The sequence below is a fragment of the Equus quagga genome, chromosome 20 (assembly GCF_021613505.1).
Source record: "Equus quagga isolate Etosha38 chromosome 20, UCLA_HA_Equagga_1.0, whole genome shotgun sequence".
In the NCBI taxonomy this organism is placed as follows: Eukaryota; Metazoa; Chordata; class Mammalia; order Perissodactyla; family Equidae; genus Equus; species Equus quagga.
In genome coordinates this window covers 5,222,754-5,247,321 of record NC_060286.1, presented here as the reverse complement: position 1 = coordinate 5,247,321, position 24,568 = coordinate 5,222,754, and the positions used below count along the sequence as shown (strand labels likewise).

Here is a 24,568-nt window from a genome sequence, read left to right as displayed (position 1 = left end):
TTCCTCCTCCTTGTGGTAGACAAACTCTGCCTTGCCTCCTTAATGAATTTTGTGTAGGAGAGTTTCCTATCCCTCTCCCAGCAACAAGAGACCTCTAACGGTATTAATATTAGATTGTGGGCCCAAGACTAATTCCTTCCTTTCCCCCAAAAGAGGATGGGTTTTTTCTTTACCCTCCTCCCAGCCACAGTGGGTTTTCACCTATACTCTGGAGGTGACAGGTATGCTGGCCCTTCCCCAGTGACTTAAGGCTTTTGTTCTTACAGGAAAAGGGTCCAAACGAGGCATTCAGTCTTTCTGGCAGTGGGAGCCACTCTCCTCTTCCAGCCTGTTTCAGTGAAGGAGACTCTCTCTAGTCTCCTACCCTGCCTCCCAATCTTTCTTTTCTACAGGCTGTGGAGATGACACTGCAAGTGGCTGTGAACGCCTCCTGTATCTGTAGCGACCAATGTTTCTATGCGTGGCCTTAGCAACCCATTAAAAAAGTTTAGCCAGATACATCTTATAAGGTGCCTGGTGTTTCTTCCTGTGACTGTGCTCTGGCACAGTGAGACAGTGATTGTGTCCCATCTCCCTGGAGGAGTCTGTCTTTCCTTGGATTTTGGGCTACTTAGTTGCTCTGCATCATAAACTCTCTGATGGGTTCAAGAAATTTAATGATTTTGTAGTTTATCTGACATTTTATTATAAGTAGGGTGGAAGCAACACTCTTTCCACTTTCCTCATCCTGGATGAAAAGAAAAACTCACAAATTCAGCAACATTTCAAAGTGAATTTCTATTTTATTAATCAATGATAGCATGGATTTGTGGAAGACACACTTATTCAGACAATGCTTGTTACACATGTGGATTTCCGGCAGAATTATTAGTCTGTGCCCCATCCCCTCCCTATCAGAGATCCATACACATGGTTTTGAAATCACTGTCATACCTTAAGAGGAAAAAAATCAACTTAAAAAAGTTTTAACTGTGATTTTGAAATTACTAAGATCAATTATAATTCTGATAGCTTTTGTAATTTAACTATATTTCAAATACAAACGCAAAAAATTTACCACTTTATAAAAAAACAAAAATGATTTCATTTGCACATGTAGTTAGAAATAGCTTCTAAACATAAATAAACTTTGAATTTCCTAATTCTCACACATTTAAAGTCACAATCACTGTATGTGAGGTGTAAATGGTGCTAAGATGGCTAGGAATTAAACTCAGGACATAATGTCAAAAAACCCATCTGGGATTCTGTAAGTACATTTCTCATAAATATGTAACCTGCTTTTGATAAGTTACTGCAATTACGCTTATTATTTTGAGCACTTTGATACATATTTTCTGAGCAACATATATAATCTTGAAATGAGAAAACGGAAGAATGCTGTGATCTTCAAGCATCTTTGACAACTAATCTGTCCTAGCATTTAACCACAAAATATATGATCTAATTTTTCCCCCTTGATTATAGATAGCATGTTTGACTTTCTAATTATTACTTATTATGATGGTCTTAAAATTTTAAGAGAAAAACTAAAGAAGGAAAATTTTTTTTTTTTGAGGAAGATTAGCCCTAAACTAACATCTGCCGCCAATCCTCCTTTTTGCTGAGGAAGACTGGCCCTGAGCTAACATCCATGCCCATCTTCCTCTACTTGATATGTGGGATGCCTGCCACACCATGGCTTGATTAGCGGTGCGTACCCCAGGTACCAAACCCCAGGCTGCCAAAGCAGAATGTGCAAACTTAACTGCTGCACCACCAGCTAGCCTCGGAAAATATTTTTTAAACTGAACTATTTTAATACATCACTTGATAGAATTTAATTGTTCCTGGGTTTGTAACAAATAAATGGATTTAAAATTAGTCTCTCATTTGTATGGAAGAAAATTAAATTGCACAGTAAAAGATGCAGTGAAAGTTAACTTGCAAAATAAAAGGGAAAAAAATTAAAATGACACATTAAAATCACTTAAAACGTTGTTTTCCCTATAAAACCTCTAGACACATTAATTGGGACACAGAACCAGATAACCGGTATCCTGTGGTGAAAAATACACCCAATGAATTCAATACCAAATAAAAGAGTTTTACTCTTAGATTTCAAAGATATCATCTGCCAGAACAATCAATTCGATTTCTCTCTTTTATACTAAAATCAGAAAAGAATAATCAAGGGGGGGAAAAAAAACAAGGCTTTTACAGATTCCCCAGAAACATGGTGCTAGAAGCTATGTCCTATCAGGTCTTCAGTCAACTTTTAATGGATGGTCAAAGAGCCGCTACAGCTGGTCAACTGTGTGATGCCTTTATACGTACATTAAATTGCTATACATTTGAAAGTGGAATACAGGGTACTTCCCCTGAAACAGCCATAATTTGGGGTTCAAGTATTCTTACAAGCATTTATCTGCCAGAAAAGATGTGGTTTTGTTCCCTTGTGATAAGGTGAATTCCTTTCATTATCTTCAAGGCCTCTGGGTAAGAGACAGAGGACCGAATTCCTCTGAGGTCACTCAAAGTGCTGAGAACTCTGGAGGATTATTTCGGCATCTGACTCCTCTATCCTCTGAAACATTTGGCAACATCTCAGAGTTTCATCAGAGAAAAAAAAGAAAACTCACAAAAGTTACGGGAAAAAAGTCATAACTGAATATATGTGCAAGGCAATTGTATTCATTCAAAAATATTCAGTATGGAAATACGTATCAATTATTGCGTGAAACACTTCACTTCTATTTAAAATGCTCTATTTATAGTTCATTGGGTATTTATGTGTCTTAGTCAAAGCTGACAAATACACATAGGCCTGCTTTCCTAACTTCTGTATTAGATGTAAAATTAAATGAAAAAAATTTTACACATATTAAATCCCACTCTTTCTAAATAAAACTTTCTCCTACTAACTAACACCTTGGTTTATTTTATTCTTCTTATGACTTTTATTGACTTATTAAATGTTAACTGGACATTTAATGATGTTGTAAGTTAACAAAAATTTAACTCTTGCCATCTTGTGGTCAAACATTCATATATGTGAAATTGAAAACAATGCCACTTTCCTAAAGAGAGATATTTACCCTTAAAATCTTACCAAACAAAGATATTTTCCTATCAGCTGAGAAAAACAATTGTTTTATTACATACAACATCCCCTAAGGAAACAAAATTCATTTGTAACTTTAAGAAATTATACTTTTTTTAAACCTAAATTAAATGTACTGTCATTGACCATGAATGGTAACAACACTCAGCAGAAGGACATTGAGTCAGTTCTGATATTACCTTAGGAACATTTATTTGCTCATTATCTATATACTGTCATGATTAATTTTTAAATCACCATGAGAAAAGTTTTACAGGCAATTTTCCATAGGATTCTAAAATATAACATTAACATTACTGTACCACGGTTAGGTTAAAAAAGTGGTAGAGAGGGAAAAGTTGCAAAAAGTTTGAGCAAGAGAGGAAGAGAAAACAAACAGAAAAGTAAAAATCTAAACCTTAGATTAATTAAGGTTAAAAAAATCTAAACCTTAGATTTGTTAAACAATCTTAACAAATATCTTGAGCACTTCCTCAAAACACCAAACACCAAAACACCAAATACACAGTTACATTTGCAATTACATTGGCATTCAATAAATGAAATAAAACCACAATTATAAAAGCAAAGAAAAACATTCCACTGCTCAAAATATTCCTAATACTTCTTCCTGGGTTGTGGACAGAAAGTTTTTAAACAGAAGACATCTTAATTTCTACTGCCAAATTTCAGAATTTAGATTATATAAAATCTAAATGACTAAGAAAAAAGAAGAAAAAGCACAAGGCCAACAGCCTTGCAGAAACATAAGGACAACACCAAAATGCTGTGATGCTGACTGCAGAATTAAAGGTCAACCACACAATTTTGATAATCAAACAACACTGCAGAAAATTCATGGGATTTAACATGAGAATCCTCTGTTTCTTAAGATGTACTTATTGGGTAACGTCACCACACAACACTAAATAGCCTTTCAAAGCACCTTAAAAGCTATAACCCCTGTCTTTATCATATTATAAAACAATTATGATAGAGATATAGATTTATACATAGATAAGAAGATGCTGACCTTCAATTGTACAAGAAACAAAAATGTAAGATTAAAGGAAAACACTACCTAAGAGTTTTTAAAATCCATTAGAAATAGTATTTATTGGTAAAAAGAACTAACAAATATACAGTCAAACACGATACCAGATTTTTTATCCCAACAGACTAAATGAATGAGAGAAAGCAAACAAAAAACCTAGAGACACAAATAAGACATATATAAAAGTAAAGAATTCTCATTATATACTTGTTCAGTATCAAGACAAGTATCAAACTATTATATTATTCAAGAAAATGAATCTTACCTTGTTGCTGTGAAAGTGAAATATCGGATTTATTTCTTACACGTATTAAACGACTTTGTACTGGCTTGTGTTCAACTTGCTTAACATCTTGGTCTGGTTTTTGTTGGTACTAAAGAATTTAAGACATAAAGTCATAATATTATTTTTTAAGTTACTTTAAAAAAATTTGAGCAATTAAATTATTTAGGTGTTTATTAAATAAAATTTGAATAGTATGTACGCCTTCTAATTGCCAAATGGGTAATGGAGTACATATTACTAAAGGAAAGATGTTACAAATAAACTCTTTACAAAGATTTGGATAACATACCCAGATTTCAAACATTCAAATCATCTGTCTATTTTTACTAAAGAATTCAGAGCTACTTATAAATCAAACTATTCTAGATATATATATACATGATAGATTTAGACAGGATAAAAACTTAATTTGGCTGTAAGCTCTCCCATATAACCATTTTTGCATAAAATGAAACTCTGCATAATGCACTGCAATTTTCAAAGAGCTTTTATAGATAGTAACATCATTTAATTCTCACAAGTGTGAGTAGGCATTGCTATCCTCCTTTGCCATTCAAGAAACACACGCTCCACCATGAGCCCTATTGTCTCTCTTTCTTATCTATAACCTACCCAAATTTGAAATCTACATTAGTCACAAATTCCTTCACAATCACATATCACAAACTACGATGACTTTAGCCATTTTCTTTCTTCTCTTTCCTGTTTTACGAGCCTAATTATGAATGAGCCTCAGAAAACAGCTATCAAATATACTTTGACAGGAACTTAAAAAGATTCTCTGATCAACAATTCTGAAACACCTGTCCACATGGACTCAACTGGAACCACTCCAGCCCTGGCAGGCCTATTTATCTACAAATAAAAATGGGTAGCTTTAGACTGCAGTAGTAACAAAGCTAGACTGAACTCTGGCCTTTTAACTTAGAGCCATGAATCACATGGGTTTCTGCCTTGAAGAAAATATTTTTGTGTGCATTTCGAGGATGGGGACTATGACTATCTCCGGCTCCTTCGACTTAGAACCTCCCTATGGCTCCTTCCTTAACCACCGTGATTCAGAGCTGAGTGTTGTGGAGTTAAACTGCTTGTGTTGAAATCTGGCTAAGCCATTTTCTAGCTTTGACCTTGGGCAAGTTATTAACTGCTCAATACCTCAATTTGTTCATTCATTAAATGAGGATAATAATAATAACTACCTCAGTAGGTTGTTATAAGGATTAAATGAGTTAAATATGTAAATATGTAGTTAGAATAGCATCTGGCAGAGTAAGAACTATAAGTAAGTTTGTGCTACTACTAGCCATACTTTTCTGTTAAAGAAATCTAACAAACGAATTTCTTGAGGCCCATTCTTCTGGTAACACTTCGTAGATTTTAAGACAGGCCAACAATTAAAGGACCCGATCTTTCTATTTTTAAAATAGCTTTAATGAGGTACAAATGATAGACAATAATCTGCACATATTTAAAGTGAACAACTAGCTAAGTTTTGGCATATGTATATACCCATGAAACCATCCCCACACTCAAGATAATATAACGAACACAGCCACCAATCTCAAAAGTTTTCTCATACCCCTTTGTATTCCCTCCCATTACTGTGGATTAGTCTGTATTTTCTTGAATTTTATATAAACGTAATCACAGGGTATGCACTCCTTTTTTTTTTTAGGTCTGGCTTCTTTCCCTCAACATAATTTTTCTGAGAATCATCCATGTTATTGTATGTATCAGTAGTCCATGCCTTTTTATTGCTGAATGATACAATGTACATTTGTACATTCACCAAGTGATGGACACTTCTGTTGTTTCCGGTTTGGGGCTACTACAAATAAAGCTACTATGAACATTCACATACAAGTCTCTGTGTAGACATGCTTTAGGTTCTTTTGGGTAAATACCTAGGAGTGAAATGCCTGGGTCATATCGCAGGTGTATGTTTTACTTTTTTAAAAAATCAAAGTGTTTTCCAAAGTGGGTGAATCATTTTACATTCCCAACCAGCAGTGTATGAGAGTTGAGGATGCTCTAATCCTTGCCAACATTTGGCATGTCAGTCTTTTTAATCTTAGATATTATAATGGGTGTGTAGTACTTCGTTGTGGTTTTACTTAGCATTTTCCTAATGTCTAATGATGTTGAAAATCTTTTTATGTGCTTACTTGACATCACTATATCTTCTTTGGGTAAGGGTATCTGTCCAAATATTTTATCCATTTTTTAATTGAATTATTTTCCTAATATTGAATTCTGTGAGTTCCTTATATATTCTGGATATGTCTTTTTTTTTTTTTTTTAAGATTTTATTTTTCCTTTTTGTCCCCAAAGCCCCCCGGTACACAATTGTATATTTTTAGTTGTGGGTCCTTCTAGTTGTGGCATGTGGGCCACCACCTCAGCGTGGCCTGATGAGCGGTGCCATGTCCGCACCCGGGATCAGAACCGGTGAAACCCTGGGCCGCCGAAGTGGAGCACGCGAACTCAACCACTCGGCCACAGGGCCGGCCCCTGGATACAAGTATTTTATCAGAGAAGTAATTTGCAAATATTTTCTCAGTCTCTGGCTTATATTTGCTTTCTCTTAAGAGTGTGTCTTCAAGAGCAGAAGTTCTTATTTTTGATACAACCAATTTATTCATTTTTTTTCTCTTTCATAGATAGTGCTTCTGGCGTCATTTTTGCCTAACCCAAGGTCACAAACAATTTTTGTTTTATACGCAAGTTTTTAACAGACATTTATTCATTACCAACTAGCTTTTTCTGATTTTTGTTTGATCATATTTTATTAATACTAAACCCTACATAATGGTGTGTTCCATAAACAATCTTTATTTTATATATTTTGGCTTTCATCTTTGTAGGAGGAGGTCATCAAGAGGATGTGACCATCAGGTGGAGCAGGCGATCAGAGGAGCCTTGCCCCCTCCCCTGTCCTTGGAATGTATGTCCTGCCCACTATTCCCATGCTAACAGCCATTTCAAGGACGCAGTCCTGAGAGAGTAAGGTGTTGTTGGGACCATCTGGGCTGAACACATGACTGAACCCGGTTAAGGTTTCTATACAAACTTTTCAGATTCTGGCAGGCAGGTGCAGAGATCTACTCATCTTGTGGCCTCCACGACAAGCCTCATAACTAAGTTCCTTCGCTTAGTAAAGCTACCACCTTCCAATCTCGAATGGTCTGCCTCTTTCTTCGATCTCTCCTTGTCCTCTGTGTACAGGGCCAGTTTTAGATTTTACCCGAGAACTCCCTTGGTTGTGAACCAACAATCCTCAACGCCAGGTAATTCTACACAATACCATCAAATGAATACTTACTGAATAAATTAATCCACAGTGAGAAATGCATTGCTATTATACAGATACAAAACTGTTTTTAATAACATAAGCATGTTTTTACATCTTGGAGAGTAATTATTCTATTTTTTCAGTGCACAAGATTAAATAGGGCATTGGCTTAACTCAGTATGAAATTTCTTATGTTTTCATGGTAACACATTTTGCAAATTTTAATGTAATAAATATTTATTGAGTACCTACTATGTGCAAATTACTACACTATATATTGCATGGAGATACAGAGGTGTAAATGATAACAGCTACCTAACTAGGTGACAGGCATTTTATGTATACTATTTTTATTCTTTAATTTAAAGATGAGGAAATTAAGGCTTAGAAAAAAGCTAAGTAATGTATTCAAGGTCACAGCTAGAAACTAGATGAGCTAAGATTTGTATCCAGGCTTGACTTAGCAAACAAAGGAGGCATGATTTGAAGCTGTCTGACTCCAAAGACTATCCTCTTGACAGTGTATCATGCTAAGGCAATACTTTTACAATTCTTATTCTAAGTAAAGTACAAATGCTATTAATTGGTACCTGAGGAAAATCTTCAGGTGTTACTGATAACTTAACATCATCTTCCTGTGTTGTCAGAAGTGATGTGGGAAGGGCAAGGTTAGAATTTGGCTGCAACTCCAATTCTCCCAAACTCATTGGACCATGACTAGCACAGGAATCTTCATAAACACCACCTGTTATCAAATATGTAAACAAAAAATTAAAATAAATTGTTTAATTTATATCTTAGAAAAAGAACAATTGACTGAGATTACCATTATTTCTCACCTGCTCAATTAGAAGTAACAGTGTATTTCAGCCCAAAATACCAGGTAACAAGCCTTCATTGCAACTAAAACCAAAGCTTACAGAGAATGCAAAAAGTTACCTATGTTCAAACAAATCTATGGACTATTCTAAGGTTCCCATCAACAAGCTCCTCATGCACAGTCCACACCCAACCCCCACTCCTACACACTAACTAACACATCAGCTTACATTTTCTATCAGTAAGAATAAATAGGATGCTTTCTATCTAAAATGTAATCTTAAAGCAGGGGCAATTTCCTAGCTAGAAAATACTGCTTAGCTCTATTCTGTAGATATTTTTCTTCAAATGGTCAAGTTCCTTTTAACCTCATCCAAATAGCATCTCAATCAAATCAATAAAAAGAAAATAAGAGCAGAGATATCTATTTATCTAATAACAATATCACTGTACATTTATATTGTACTTCATACTCCGCACTTTCATATACATTATATGTAATATCTCATATACATTATCTCATTAAATCTGAATACCACAATCATTCTGTAAGGCAGGCAGTTCAGATAGTATTATAACTGTCTTTCACTGACAAAGCTAAAGACTCAGGAAAGTTAACTGACTATCCAAAAATCAGAGAGCTAGTAAAAGTATTAAAATCCTCATCTTCCAATTCCTAGTCACTCTTCTTTATTTCACATTCTTGCTAAAATATTTCTAAGGTAATTGTTTTTCCTAATTAATAGCCACCTTTTAAATAGAGCACAGTATATCTCATTTTAATCAACAGAAATAGATCTAAAGTCTATACACATAAGCTAAAATGTTTTAAATGAAATAATATTTTCAAGACATCATAGATGTTTTCTATTTAAAGGCCGTCTGCTGACAATTTCTTAGGTATAGCAAATAATCACCCTCTGATTTTTTATGTTAATCTATATTTTTAGCTGGATTTTGCATAAAGCAAAATATATACATTTAATATTTACCTTTCCAGTATTCAATCTGTACAATTTCTCAAAATTATCACCTGTTTCATTCTCATTTATCTCGCACGATATAAGATTAATTTAATTCATGATAATATCCATCATTTACCCTATTGTTCTAGGCCTTATATTGACTTCTTTATACTCTGATATGCCTTTTTCTATTCCTATGTCACTTTTCCAACATTTTCCAGACTGATAAATGAATTAAAATAAAAGAATTAGCACATATAATGTTAAAAGAGAAGAGATGAAAAACTCTTTGTGCTGATAATTTGGTTATATACCTAGAAAACTCAAGAGACTCTAGTGAGAAAAAAAACTTTATTAGAATAAGAGAATTTGATAATGTGACTGGATACTAGATAAATATATAAAAATCATTAGCTTTTCTCTATATTATAGTAATATTCCCCTAGAAATGGAAAATAATCCTTTACTACAGTGACCAAAAAGTTAAAATAAAAATAAAATTAAGAAAGACATAGAAACCATACAAAGAAAATTATGAAATCCTATGGGAGAGCACAAAATAAGATCTGAACAGTAAGAAATACCATAAAAAATGTCAATTCTTCCAATATTAATACATAAATTAGTACAATTCCAATTAAGGTGATTTTTAGTTGACAAAAATAATTTTAGAGTTTATATGGAAGAATAAATGCCTGAGAATTGCCAAGAAAAGTAGAAAGATTTAAAGAAGGGGAAATTTGCCCTATCAGATAACAGAATGTGCCATAAAGACACAATAGTTTAATATGTCTAGATCATAAAGAATCCAGAACACTTAGTAAAGAATCCAGAAAAAATATCCCTACCTCTTTGAGAACTTAATCATCAAATTGGTTGATATTTCAATTCAATAGGAAAGAAGACAGCTTACATAAGAATTGATGCTGGCACAACTGACTATTTATCTGGAAGAAAATCAGACTGGACTTCTACTTTACACCATTTGCAAAAATAAAGTCCAGATAGACTTAAACATAAATATATACTAAATGATAACAATCTTGCGAGAAAGTCTAGGAGGCCACAGGTGTAAGCTCATGTGAGGGGACCTAATCGAGCTGTAAAAACACAGACATTAGAAAAGACAGAAATAACTATATAAAATGTTTTTAATTATCAAAGAAAGATCATAAATATTGTCAATAAAGTATAAATATGGAAAAAGACATTTGTAATACAGATGATAGAAAACACCTAAAATATAAAAATAGCTCTTAAAGTTCCAAGAAAAATTTAGAAGCTAACAGATGGAGAAAGAACTTAAGTAGGCAATTAACAGAAGAGCAAATCCAAATGGCCAACAAACCTGAAAAGACATAGACATTCACCAATAGTCAGAAAGACCTTGATATTTTGCCTGACAAAAGTAAAAAGAGTAATAAAATTTCTAGAGGGGATGAAAGGAAAAAGCTCTAATAAATTACTGATAAAAATAAACTGGCTTAAACTTTTAAGAAAACAACTTGAAATATCTATTCTAAAATTAAAAACACATTTGGTCTTGAATCTAGTAACCACTCCTGGAAACTATTCCCTAAATACAAAATGCTACAAGAGGTTAGAATATATATGTGTGGATATTTACCCTAGAAATGTTTAGAGTGGGGGAAAATGGTAATAAAGTAAATATCCATCAACAGAGCAATGACTGAATATTTATTCATTGGAAATCCATACTAAACGGTTTTATGCAGTCATTAAAAAGAATGAATTTAAGCAATACCAGCTCACCTAGAGTAATTTCCACAGAGTTTACTGGGTAAAAACAAAATGCAGACAACTGTATGTGACATGACCTCAACTTGTAAAATAACGACAAACACACACATCATATGTACCTACCACAGATACTGTACATGTGAGTGTACGTGTAACTAGTTGTGTAAGGACAAAAACAGGAAGGTTACCTATCAGAATCTTAACACGAGTTACCTAAGGTAAGGCACAAAATGGGACAGGAGACAATGTGAGGATAGGGGTGGATGGAGGGCACTGTAATTTAAAGCGATGTATGATATAATCACATTTTGTTTTTATGTAAAATTATATGTGGTTAATGTATGAGTATAAAGAAAAAATTAATTAAAAAGACAGAAGGTAAATGCTGAATGAAAAAAAGACCTAGATGTAGAAACCCAGAAAGTATACAAACATGTCCCCAAAAGCATTAAAAGTGTATAATAGCTTTCAACTCATATAACACCCTATCATTAACATATATTTACTGACTATGCATTATACTCTGCTAGATGACAGGGATAGGACAGTGAACAAGATAAAATCCCTACCCTCAAATGAGATTACAAATCAGTGTGATAAGAGCAACAGTAGGTAGGCGACATTAGAGGACTGCAGAGAGAGCACACGTGATGGGCATCTAACCCAGTGATAAGGGGGTCAAGAAAGGATTCCATCACAGCAATCATAACAATGCTGAATTTTCTCTATCTCTTCTAAAAAGTATGTTTGTTGACTATGGGTGTCTTGTCTGTTTAACGTAAGTTAGCCTTCTGCAAGAGGGATGCTTAAAGTATTCTTTCATGCAAGTCAAATTTAATTAACCATAACTTGAAATCCCTAATTTTACTCTTCTAGAATCTTATTGTTAGGAAAAAGCCACTGTGGTAGATTTTCAGAGAAGACTAAGACCACCAGAAATTGCTAGCACCGGCAGTAGCTTTGGGTCTGGCATGTCTAATAGATTACTGTATTTGCATGAAACCCAAAGGCACCTCAAATGCCACATGTATAAAACTCCACTCAGGGGCTGGCCCCGTGGCTGAGTGGTTAAGTTCGCCCACTCCGCTTTGGTGGCCCAGGGTTTTGCCAGTTCGGATCCTGGGGACAGACATGGCACCACTTTTCAGGCCATGTTGAGGCGGTGTCCCACATACCACAACTAGAAGGACCCACAACCGAAAAAACATATGTACAACTATGTACTGGGGGGATGTGGGGAGAAAAAAGCAGAAAAAAAAAAAACCCGACTCATCCTTATTTCCTCCTATTTCTGTTCTTCCTCCTTATTCGCTCTCTCTCAGTGAAGGGAAATACCATCTATTCGATCATTCCAGCCAGAAACCTGGCGATTTCTTAGACTTTCCCTCCTTTTGTATCTTTTATATTCAAACTAAGTCCTGTTTATTCTCCTTAATTGTCTCTCAAATCTCCCTTTTTATATATCCTCATTGCTGAATAATGTCTCACTAGGTTTACTTCAAGAGCTGTCCGATCAGGCTCCCTGCCTCCAGTCTTAATCCTCTCCTCCTAATCCTATCCATCACACTGCACCTCAGATGATCTTGCTAAATAAATGGCAAAAATCATATCAGCTATTTACTTGTAAACCTTAACGGATCGGTGAATATCACAAAACACTCAGAAATTGATAGAAATTCATATTTCCATGAGAATAAATGTAAAGTAAGATTGGTGTTACTTTCCATTTTGTGCACAAATGGATCTGTACTGTCTTTAGAGTAAATCCAAAACCTACTTGATCCATCATCCAGGGCTTTTTAGGACTTGCTTTCTGCTGACTACTCCAATCTCACTGCATGCTAAGCTCTAATTCATTGATAAAGTACTTAACGTTTCCCTGATTAAGTCCTGCCATTTTTCAACTTTATCCCCTTGTCTCACTGCACATTCCGCCTGGAAGGTCCCTCTTCACTTACTACATGCCAAACCTCCATTCATCTTTGAGATCTCATTTTAAGTAAGCCTCCCCTCATGATTGCTCTCTCCAGGTACAAGTGACCTGTGCTCCCATCCTATATGGACTTCTGCACAACAACCAGAATAATTTATTGCACATTTGTGCCTTCTCATCTACTACTTCTACTCGAGAAAAACTCATGGACAGGGCCTGATCAGGTTTTATATTCTTAGCACTAGAATGCGTTTAGAGCATAGCAAGTACTGAAAAAATATTTTCTGAATGAGTAAGTAAATGAACAAACTGGAACACACCTTATCATACTTCACCATCTGGCTAATTCCTTTATGATTCAATTGCACACTGGCTCGTGTGGGAAACCTCCTCTGAGCCCTCACTTGTGGGTTGAGTTCCCCCTCTGTGCTCCCAAAGTAGTCTGTGTTGTTGTATTAATCACACAATATTATAATTGTTTTCTTTCTTCTATGTCTCCTACATGAGCTTGTAAACTTCCTTGAGAGCAGATGTCTATCATCTCTGTATCTCATGTGCCTAATATAGTACTAATATAGTACCAGGTACACAGCAGGTATTCAATACAAGTTTTCTGAGTGAATGGAGAGACTTAATTACTAGTAAATCCCAGAGTCCTCACAATTTGTTCAAAATACTACTTTATATTTTAGGGTTCCCAAGACAAGTCTTCAAAGCTTATTTTGCATGTTTTCATTACTCAACCCAAGCTGAGAGGCAGAACTGGAAATAGTAGTAGAGGACTATAGGTTGCAAATAGGGCACTTTGTGAAAATGAGCAGGGGTGGGGAGAGACAATGTAAGAATAGATGAGCCTCTGTACGCAAAGTTATCAAAAATCAGTATAAAAAGCATGAGATTAGCCACCAGCAGAAATAATAATACACGGGATTAATTCTCTTACAGTAACCATTATATAACAAAATACTTGAAATAAGAACAATTAGTTCTCTATATGCACAGTCCTTTTAGGCAACTGTGGATAGTTTCTGGTTCTATTAAATACATGTGAGAAGGTATTTACATATGCCAAGCATTATCAGAGTACCACTCACCATGTGTCAAGCACAGTGCTAACTACTTTATATGCATTGTCACTGACTACCCCTACTAACCTTATGAGGTGGACACTATTTGTGGCGACCAGCCTCCAAGATAGCCCCGATTCCTGTCTCCTCATATTCACACCTTTCTGTAGTCCCTACCATTTTATTCCAGGATCAGTCTATGTTATTGATAGACTGTGGCAGAAGCAATAGTATGTTACTTCTGAGTTTACGTTACGAAAGACACTGTGGTTCCATCTTGGCTGCTCACTTTCTCTCAAATGAGCCGCTGTGGGGGAAGCCAGCTGCTATGTCATGAGCAGCTCTACAGAAAGGTTCACGTAGTGAGGAACTGAGGCCTCCTGTCAGCAATCACATGAGTGAGCTTGGAAAGCAGATCCTCCAACCTTCGTTGAAGCGTTCATATGCCCTGAGCCCCAGCCAACAGCTTGACTGCCACCTCATGAGAGATCCTGAGAACCACACAGCTAAGCCATTCACAGATTCATGACTTTCAGAATTGTGTGAGATAATAAATGTTTGCTGTCTTCAGCTGCTAAATTTTGGTGTAATTTGTTACAAAGCAATAGATAACGAACACATTAACATTATCTACACTTGACAGATGAAGACATAGCCTCAGGGAGATTAAGTTACTTGCCAAAAATACACAGAACTGGAATTCAAACTGATTTCTGATAACAAAAGCCCAAACTCTTAGCCACTCTATTATATTGCCTCACCTATATGCTCAATCTTATATTATGCCACATTATTATTGTGTTTTCCAATTAAATTAAACAAATATCTACAATTTACCTACAATAAAACACACTGTACTGTAGGTAATCTGCTAGGTGCTACCAGAGGTATAAGGAGGAGCTGAATAGGATACATCCTCAGAGATTTTATTCCACAAGAATTTAACAATTACCTAGTTGTTCACAGGTACCTAGCAGCTTCAAGTGATCTGTGAGAGCCATCTAGCGTCAATTCTGTTTAATTGCAATCTGCACAGTTAACTGGATACAAATATAAAAGTCACACTTTATGCCATTTTGAATCCTACTAATTTAAAAGACTGTAAAACATTTAATGTTCTATGTGCACAAATTAAGAAATAATCCAATCTTACTCTACATTTATTCCATGGAAAATTCAGTCTTGAATTTCACTCAGTTCTGAATGATACAAGGTCTTCATTCAATATAAACTGAGACTCTAAATACTCTCTACCAATATTTTTCTAACCTCAGCCATTTCCTTTTCTGGCAAATCTGTGTACCTTCAGAAGTTCTTTTCACTTAAGAGAAGGCAGTAATGGATATGGAAAAATCAGTAAACAAGACTATTGCTGATCCTTGTTAATTTGTAGACTCCATGTCTGCAAATGCACCTACCTGATAAAATTTATTTGTAACCCAAAACCAATGCCCGCAGCACCTTCACGTGCCTGCAGACGTGTGTAGAGCAGCAAAAACCCTGCATCATCCTAGACACACTTCACCAGCTGGGGCTGAACACAGAGACACTCTGCTTTCTTATTTCAGCTCTTACATCATAAACAAGTGTCCTTTGTGCTATTTAGCGACATGTTTTTCACATTTTTGAATGTATTATTGGTGATTTCGTGTTTAAAATGGCCCCAAACATAATGCTGAAATGCTATCTGGTGTTCCTAAGTGCAAGAAGGCTGTGCTGGGCCCTAGAGAAGAACTATGTGTGTTCAATAAACTTAATTTGGGCATGAGTTATAGTGCTGCTGGTTGTGAGTTCAATGTGAATGAATCAACAATACATATTAAATAAGTGTCTTTAAATAGAAATACACACAAAACAAGGCTATGTGCTGATCAGCTAACAAAAATGTTATGCCCAGAGGCTCGTAGGAACCTGACCCTGTGCTTCCCCTAGGAGCCATGGTTCAGTATGTGCTAATTCAGTGTTGCTGGTAACCCTGTAGAATATAAGCACTGCAGATAAGGAGAACCAACTATACATGCTAGTCATCAGTATTCTCTATTCTACCCTTATTCCCAAAGTGTTTCAGCAGAAAGTTTAGTTAATGAAGTTCCAAAATAGCCCTAAGTGCACTGAGCACTGAGTCAGAAATTCATACAGTGTAAAGAAGAAATTTCTACAGTATTATCTAATTTAACCTTGTCCTAAACAATCTCTATTATGTCACAGTTTTGACGGTGCTAGTTTTATATTTTTCCAGTGTTTGTTGTTAGCACTGTTGAGCATATTCCAACTCTTGGTGACCCTGTGGAGAGCAGAGAGGAATCCTGCTCGGTCTTTTTTGCGCCATCCTCTCACCTTCTGGCGCTGAATCAGACAATGCTTCGCTGCTATTCAAAGGGTTTTCAGTATATATTAATACACCACTATTAAATTTTCTAAGTGTACATATGCATATTACCAAAATTATCTCATGTACCACCCAGTGTATGAATCACACCTAGGGAAACAGTGCCATATAAACCATAGAAAAAGTCGTTAGCAAACTTTTTAATTATGAAAACCCTTTTTAATAAAGAAATTTTGCAAGCCCAGACCTAAAAATAGTTATGCTTTTCTCAAGTCAGACTAGGAACACTACTGTAGATTATAATACAAAACAGAATACAGCATTTAGCATGGAAACAGCACAAAGAAAATGTGATGGCATTCACAGTGAACACTGTGACAGATGGCACATCAAGAAGCACTGTTTTGGTGCATACCTGTCACCGTGTCAAACTGCTGAGATAAGGGCTTTGGAGCATATTTTTGATCCAAAGACTCTGCGTTAGCAACAGGCTGCTGCGTATAAACAGAATGTCCCATTAGAACGCTCTCTGCGGCTGCTGTCAGCCCGGGCCTTTGTCCGTCACTAAGTTCACCCACACTGTGTTCCAAGTCCTGTAAAGAGCAGAAACGATTGTTAAAAACATTATATTAAAATCAAGTCAAAACGGAAAATACTTGTCAAATATCATGACTCATACCACTTGAAGGCTTGAAAGGTATTTTAGAAGTGCTTATTATGCCACATACACACTACATGAAGGATAAGTTTAAAAAGTTGCTTCAATAAGCCATCTAGCAATAGGCTTTGTTTTTAATATCTTATTCTTCATTAAGTTCAATAACCATTATCTGTTTTTTCAACGTCCAAATTAGATTGTAATAAAACACCTAAGAAAAATTTTATTTAAAACACTAAATGCTGGTACACATTGTGTATACAGCTTAAAATTAGAATAAGGGAAAATTTCTCTCTCATTCCTCATGAATGAAAATTGGCTAAAATTGTTAGTGTGAACTTTATAATTAGATAACTGAGGAGAATATACCTTAAATGACATGGAGATTACCCTTATATAAATAATTACATTTTTTGGAAGTACATAGATTGAAAAAGACTATTTTAACCATACTTAATAAAGTTCTTTTCCCTGGGAAAGTGTGAAAGTACAAATATGTTTCTTTATTAAATATATGAAATAAATTAAAACCAAAAATAAATTAAGACTTTTACTTTCCTTCTGTATTAAAAATTATAGGCCCTGATCACTAGACATTTTGTGACTTGGAGATATTCTAATCAATGAGTTTAATAATCAAGAACTGAATAAAAATTCCAATATCTGAAAGTTCTCATGTTTATCATTTAAAAGGAGTTTAATTTCAACCAAGTGGGGTTTTCACTAGAATATATGAAGGAATCACTGCTGAAACATCTTTGATGACTACTGACTACAAAATAAAATCTAACTCCTCAGCTAAGCATTCAAGATTTTCTACAATTTGCCCTAATTCTCCTCCATACACTTAGATCTCCCATTATTCCCTAATTTGACTTGCTTTAGAAATATCAATTGCTCAACATCCTTTAAATAGAAAAGGATTGTTTTGCAATTAATATGGAATCCGTGGAGACTCCTGGACAAAGTTTAGAATAATTGTGGATACATGTTCCCTAGTAATTAATTAGAAATACTTCACAGTGCCTACATTACTCTGCCACTACCATATAGAATGTTGTACAATACACGTCACCTTCTCTATTGTGAATCAGTTCTCCAGGGTACTTGTAACTGCCGAACTATCTAACACATAGGCCGTCCCGGGACCGGAAGAAGAGGGGAGACAAGCCCCAGGGAAGGCGTCTCAGCAGCAGAGAACCCCTGCTGGTCATGGCCCCGGCTGTTTGCCGCTACTCTACCGCTCAGATCCTCTGCTCACGGCCGCCTCTTTAAACCCTTAGGAAGAAGCTTCCTTGGGAGGTTTTACACCCCCGTCCCAGGATTTGGAGGGGAAGAGGGTGAAGGAATGAATGCGAGGGTTCCTGGTCAAAGTTCATCTGTAACTTCTCACCCCAGCTGGGCCTCCATGCCCCTGATGTTACTCTTGGGTACCAGTATCTGCAGCCTGGGTTGTTGCCAAGATCTCCATGGTTAAGAGGCAAGCAGTGATGCTCTCAAGGAGACGAGGGAAAGAGGCAATGACAGCAGCACTTTGCTCCAATCATTCCTCTCACTAAACGCTCTCACACCAGCCTCCCCCTCAGATGCAGCCCTTTTCTCCCCACATATGCCAGGGCAAGTTAGCTGTCAGTTTTTCCCAGTAGTTTTTCACAATTTTTACTTAGTTCTCAGAATCCATGGTTTCTTTCTTACTTCTACAGTTACTTCAGGGTTGATCTGGGGAGAGGGAGCTGGCAGCCTTTGTTAGTGTGCCATTCTGGCTAGACTGGAAGCCCAGAAATTGGAAGTTTATCCTCTCCAAATCTTTTTCTAAGCATCTAAGCATTTGCATGTGTGTATGTGAGTGTGCGTGTGTGTATCTAACTCTGAGGTATGTCTATGTATTATTCTGCAACCTGATTTTTAAAACTTAACTATAAATCCTGAAGATCTACTGTATTCTTTTTGTCTACCATGTAGTACACCATACTTTAATTATTCTCCTATTCAAGGATTTTTAGATTGGTTCAACTTTTCCTGTATTCAAACTATAGTAAGAATAAAATCCTTTTCTGCACTTATGAGAAATTATTTCTCTAGATTAGATAATAAGAAGTGGAACTACTGGCTCAAAAAGCACAAGCATTTATAACTTAAATAGGTACTAACAAATTGCTCTCTCACTATGAGACTTCCATTTCCACCTGGAATTTCATTAAGCACCTTAAAGTTAACGTGTTGAATCGAATTCATTATCTTCCCCCCAAAACTTGGCACCCTTTCCTCTGCATTTCTAAGCCAACAAATACATAATCACAACCTCCCTCAACCAGACTGTCAATGCTCTACTCTTATATCTAAATGTCTTTCCTCTCTCTTTCTACTTAGCTATCTCTGTTCGTGTTCTCATTCTGGACTACTCCAATGGTGTTCTGATAGATCTCTCATCTTTGCTTCCCTTGTGCATGGCTCCACACTCCTTCCGAAGTATCGCTAGCTTGTGACTCCCTTGCCCAAAATATCTTAATAGGCTCCACAGTGCCCAAGCCTTACCATGGCCTAAAAGGTTCTTCATGGTCATCTGATTCAATCTGCTTCTCCAGACTTATCCTTTATCTAAAGTTCTAGTCACACTGAGATTTTCAACACTTTCTAAATAAGCCCTAATCTTTTTCTCAGCTTTTGTCCCTTAACATATGCTATTTCTGCCTCTGAAATGTCTTTCCTCATTGCTGCCGGGAAAATCCTACTGGATCTTTAAAGACCCACAACAATATATAAGGTGTCATCCAACTTCAAGCAGAGTTTTTCCCTTCTATGTGCTCCTCTACACTTAGAAATACAGCTATCTGACCAGTTATCACACTGTAGAGTGACAGTCTAAGCCCTCTTCTCCCTATACGACTGTAAGCTGCTTAAAGGTAGGGGTCCTGTCTTGATCATCTTTGTATTTTTTCCAAGGTTGTGTCTGACATATAGTAGATACTCAGTAAATGGATGCAGACAGAAAGAATGAATGAACGATCCTTACAAATCATTTAAAAGAGCTTCAGTGTCTTTCAACTGTAGAACAATAGGGTGGAAACAGATGGCCTAAATTCCCTTTAGCTGTAAACCTCTATGATTAGAGCTGCAAAGCTCTGATTCCAGGTTAAAGTTACCATGAGCGTGACCTCTGAATAAGCTGAAGTATTAGCATACTTTAACTAAACGTAGGAATATTTTTGTTATTTTTTCCAGTATTTAGATCTAACCAAAAGAAAAAAAGTCTTTAACATTAAAAAGTACCTCTGAGTGATAGACTGCTTGCTGTGAAACGAACGATTCCTGGTTTTGTTTAACAAGAAGAGGAAGAATTGCATCTGCGTGAAATTTTCTACGGGGCATCCTAATCACTTGTCCTTCACTGGGAGGATCATCTTCCTAAAGAAAATATAAGACAGTTAGTACAAACAAAAATTAATCTATCAAATAACTGCATTTCTCAATTTATGATTAGTAAAACTTAGCAGCCATCAATGAAAATGGTCGTATTAGCACTTTATGGAAAGAAAATGAACTCCTTATTTTCATTTAGTTCTCATTTTCATTCGACTCTACTAAAAGCCCTTTATGTTTGCCTCAAATATAAAAAAAAGAGTACAAAATAATTTGGTTACATTTAAACTAGAGATTTGCTATAAAAACATATGCAAATTGGACCTTCTGTCCCATGCGACTGAGCTACAATGATTCACAAATATTTTATATAGTCTCATCAAGTTTTTGGTTCACACGGTTTCCTGCTTCACATTTATGCAGCAGAGAAAGTGACTCCACAGCATGGTGGTGGCAGCAGAGCACGGTAGTAATGCCACAACACGGACCCCGGGCAAAAACGACAAACTGCAATAATATGTTTAGGCACCTAGAGACATTCCATTGTCCCTTTGCCTTTGGGATGACTTTGGCTAGGGAGCAGGTACTGGAAGCCCTCACTGGAACATCCAGCCTACCTTTCTTGGTGCCTCAAAATAGACCTGTCCCCAAATTGAGGGACAGTGCGGCCTCAGAGTCAGAGAAACTGGATTCCCTTGTAAATAAAAGTATTAACATGATTTTAAATTCCATTAATAGTATTTTCTACTTAAGTATTTTGTTTTTAATGAAACAAAGTTTATTAACTCTGGGTTACAAGTCCTTATCCCCCAGCTGTATACAGATCAATGCCTACTGGTACATGACTCCAAGCTATTCTCAGTTTTTCAAGGCTGTACTTCTGCATTTGACTTTATTATGAATTTGTAGTCTATCTGATTTAGGCTTAGTAAAAATATCAAAATTAGAGTTAACTAAACTCAAAAGTAGAAAAATAAAGATGTTATAATTTAGTCCCAATCCAGTTTAGCTATTTACTTTAAACATGCTTTGGCACCATAATAAAGTTCTAAGAATGAATAAAAACGCCACAATGACATATTAAGTAGTCCAAATGGTAGTATAATGCTTCTCTAAAAATAAAGACACCTCATTTATGCCTTCCCTCAATATTATTTTATAAAAGTGATTTTCACTCTCTTCACAATGAACTCAATTACTCGTAATAAATAATTACTGTTAGAAAAGTAATTGCTCCATTAAAATCTTATCAAAAATCTCCTCCATTAATTATTTCATACTCCCATATGTAGTAAAGCAAATTATTTTAGCAAATCCTATTACTTGGATATATCAATTTCCAAACTCAGCATCTTTACACCATTGAGTGTCTATGAAAGATGCTACATAGCCGATAAAGCTGTTTGCTGGAGTTGACCAGCACCCACCACAAACCCCAGCTCCTTGCAACCTAAGCTCTGGAATTCAGACAGCCCCTATTAAGACTAAAAATTCACAGTTGTTAGCTTAAAATGAAAGGAAAAAGTATTATGTATCCATACAAGAGTTGTGAATCTGTCACTAAAGAGCTATGTGATATCAACAAATGATTTAACCTCACTAAACTCAAAGTAAAATAAGTAGTCACATGGTCTCAACAGAGTATGCACATCAGAATACCTGGGAGCGTTTTCAAAATATACAGGTCTACACTTCAACTACCCACACACGTGCATACCATACAACCCTTATGATCGACTCAATCAACATATCAGAGAATGGTGCCACTATGTACACTTTTTAAAAGCTCCACTGCCAAATTTAACATTCAGTCCCAGTGTATATCACTTAAATAGGTTGCTTTAAAGAAATTTCTAGCACTATGATTTTAAGGGGAGAGAAGGACATAACTTTTCAAAAATACATCAATCTCTGTTTTTATCATAATCACATATAATGTTACAAATGGAAAGATAAAAATGAAACTAGACTTCTACTTCTAGCCAAGTTTGAGTAACGAGGACTAGCTTTACCCAACCCCTTGAAACAACTAAAAAAGTGGATAAAGTATATGAAAAACTGCATTTCAAGACGTGGATCATCAGTAGCAAAAGACGGTGAACCCTGAGAGATGGGAACAAATTAGGAGAACCCTATGACTGCTCTAGCTTACTGCTTGGGAGAGTTTTCAGGCTGTGGCACAGGAGGGAGAACCCCTGAGTGGATCCCTGAGTTGAGAAGAAGGAGCTGAACCTCCAGGAGGTAGAGTTCTTAAGACAGACTACCACAGGCCAACCCAGTGGTGTAGTGTTAAGTTTGGGTGCTCTGCTTTGGCAGCTCGGGGTTCACAGGTAAGGATTCCAGGCGCAGACCCAGCACCACTCATCAAGCCATGCTGTGGAGGCATCCCACATAAAACAGAGGAAGACTGACTCAGATGTTAGCTCAGCAACAATCCTCCTCAAGTAAAAGAGGTGGATGTTAGCTGAGGGCCAATCTTCCTGACACACACAAAAAAAAGACTAACAGAAAAGCGAAAGCTGCACAGGGAGAGAACTCTGGAGATTCGCAGAAGGTCCCCTTTGAGTTTTAAGCTGAGTACTGATCAGCAGACGCATCTGAGGTAATTACATGAGGCTGGAGGAACAAGCACCTGAGAAAGGACTGGATATAACAGCGTCTGATGCTCACACAGGGCCTGGAATAACGGCTGTTCCCACCAGCCAGGCTGGAAAGCCTCATTTTTGAGGCATAGGGTGGAGTACATAGACGGGTCTTCCCTCCGTGGCAGGGAATAACTAGCCCTAGAATGAGTACTGCTCTGGTCTTGCGCTAATAAATTTTAAAGGCAAGACTCAAAAGGTTAAAACTATCTTTAAGTCACTTAACCGTGTGCCTGAGCAAAGCTCAAAAATATTTATAGGAATAATAAAACACAGATGGAAAAAGTCTACACAAAATTGTAGCAAATAACTTAAACAGCTTTTCATAAAGTTTAACATATACCTACCATATTATCCATCCATTCTACTCCTAGGTATTCACCCAAAAGAAATGAAAGCCTATGTCCACACAAAGACTTGTACACAAATGTTCATAGCAGCTTTACTTGCAATGGTCAAAAACTGGAATAAACTCAAATGTCCAGCAACAGGTGAAAGGACAGATTGTGCTACATCCATCCAATAGAACACTACTCAGCACTAGAAAGGAATGAACTGTGACACACACTACACCATACAGAAACCTCAAAACAATTACACTCAGCTAAAGCAACCAGACAAAAAAAGAATACGTACCATGTGACTCTGCTATATAATTCTAGAAAATACAAACTAACCTATAGTTACAGAATGCAGATCAGTGGCTGCGGGAGAGATGTGGGAAATGAGAGGATGAAGGAGACACGAAGGAGGGATTACAAAAGGGCATGAGGAAGCTTTTGGGAGCGATGGATGATGGATATGTTCATGACCTTGACTGGAGTAATGACTTTACGATAAATACATGTTAAAAATTATCAAATAAATTTCTTTTTTTAAAAGCAGTAACAGGAATGCTTAGCGAAGACTATGGATAAATGTAGATGAAAGTTGAGTACAACTACCTTTCCTCGCTTAGGTTGTTTAAAAATATATAAAAAGTAAAGATTTCTATTCATTAACATTTTCAAAAGAAAATTCCTACTATCATTTCTGTATGATATTTTTAAGTGCAAATTTTTTCTTCCTAGAGCTAGATAATAACTAGTAAGGGTTAGTACTCCTGGGTCCTAATTCAGTATTTTTTTAAGCCATTCAATTCAATTATTTTTTAGCACGAAAATTTATAATCATAGTTAGGGAAAAATAACAAATGTATTATAAGAGAGTCGATTTAAACAGATAAGGTCCTGCCTGAAATATTGTAAAAGCAACAAATCTAGGTGACAGTTTGCACCGACTAGATTTTCATTACCTAATTATATTGACTGTGTATTTTTT

At 36.1% G+C, this 24,568-nt stretch overlaps 1 protein-coding gene across 9 annotated transcripts in view; it reads right to left on the bottom strand.

Annotated features, from left to right (window-relative positions):
* The window catches only part of KIAA0586 (KIAA0586 ortholog), a 116,152-nt gene that overhangs the window by 33,942 nt on the left and 57,642 nt on the right, over positions 1–24,568 (bottom strand). For all 9 annotated transcript variants that reach the window (XM_046647565.1, XM_046647563.1, XM_046647564.1 and 6 more), the window contains 4 exons: positions 20,517–20,651; positions 17,004–17,181; positions 8,305–8,459; positions 4,402–4,510 (listed from right to left, as the gene is read on the bottom strand). In XM_046647565.1, the coding sequence (XP_046503521.1) occupies positions 4,402–4,510; positions 8,305–8,459; positions 17,004–17,181; positions 20,517–20,651 (577 nt within the window). The remainder of the gene's footprint in view (positions 1–4,401; positions 4,511–8,304; positions 8,460–17,003; positions 17,182–20,516; positions 20,652–24,568) is intronic.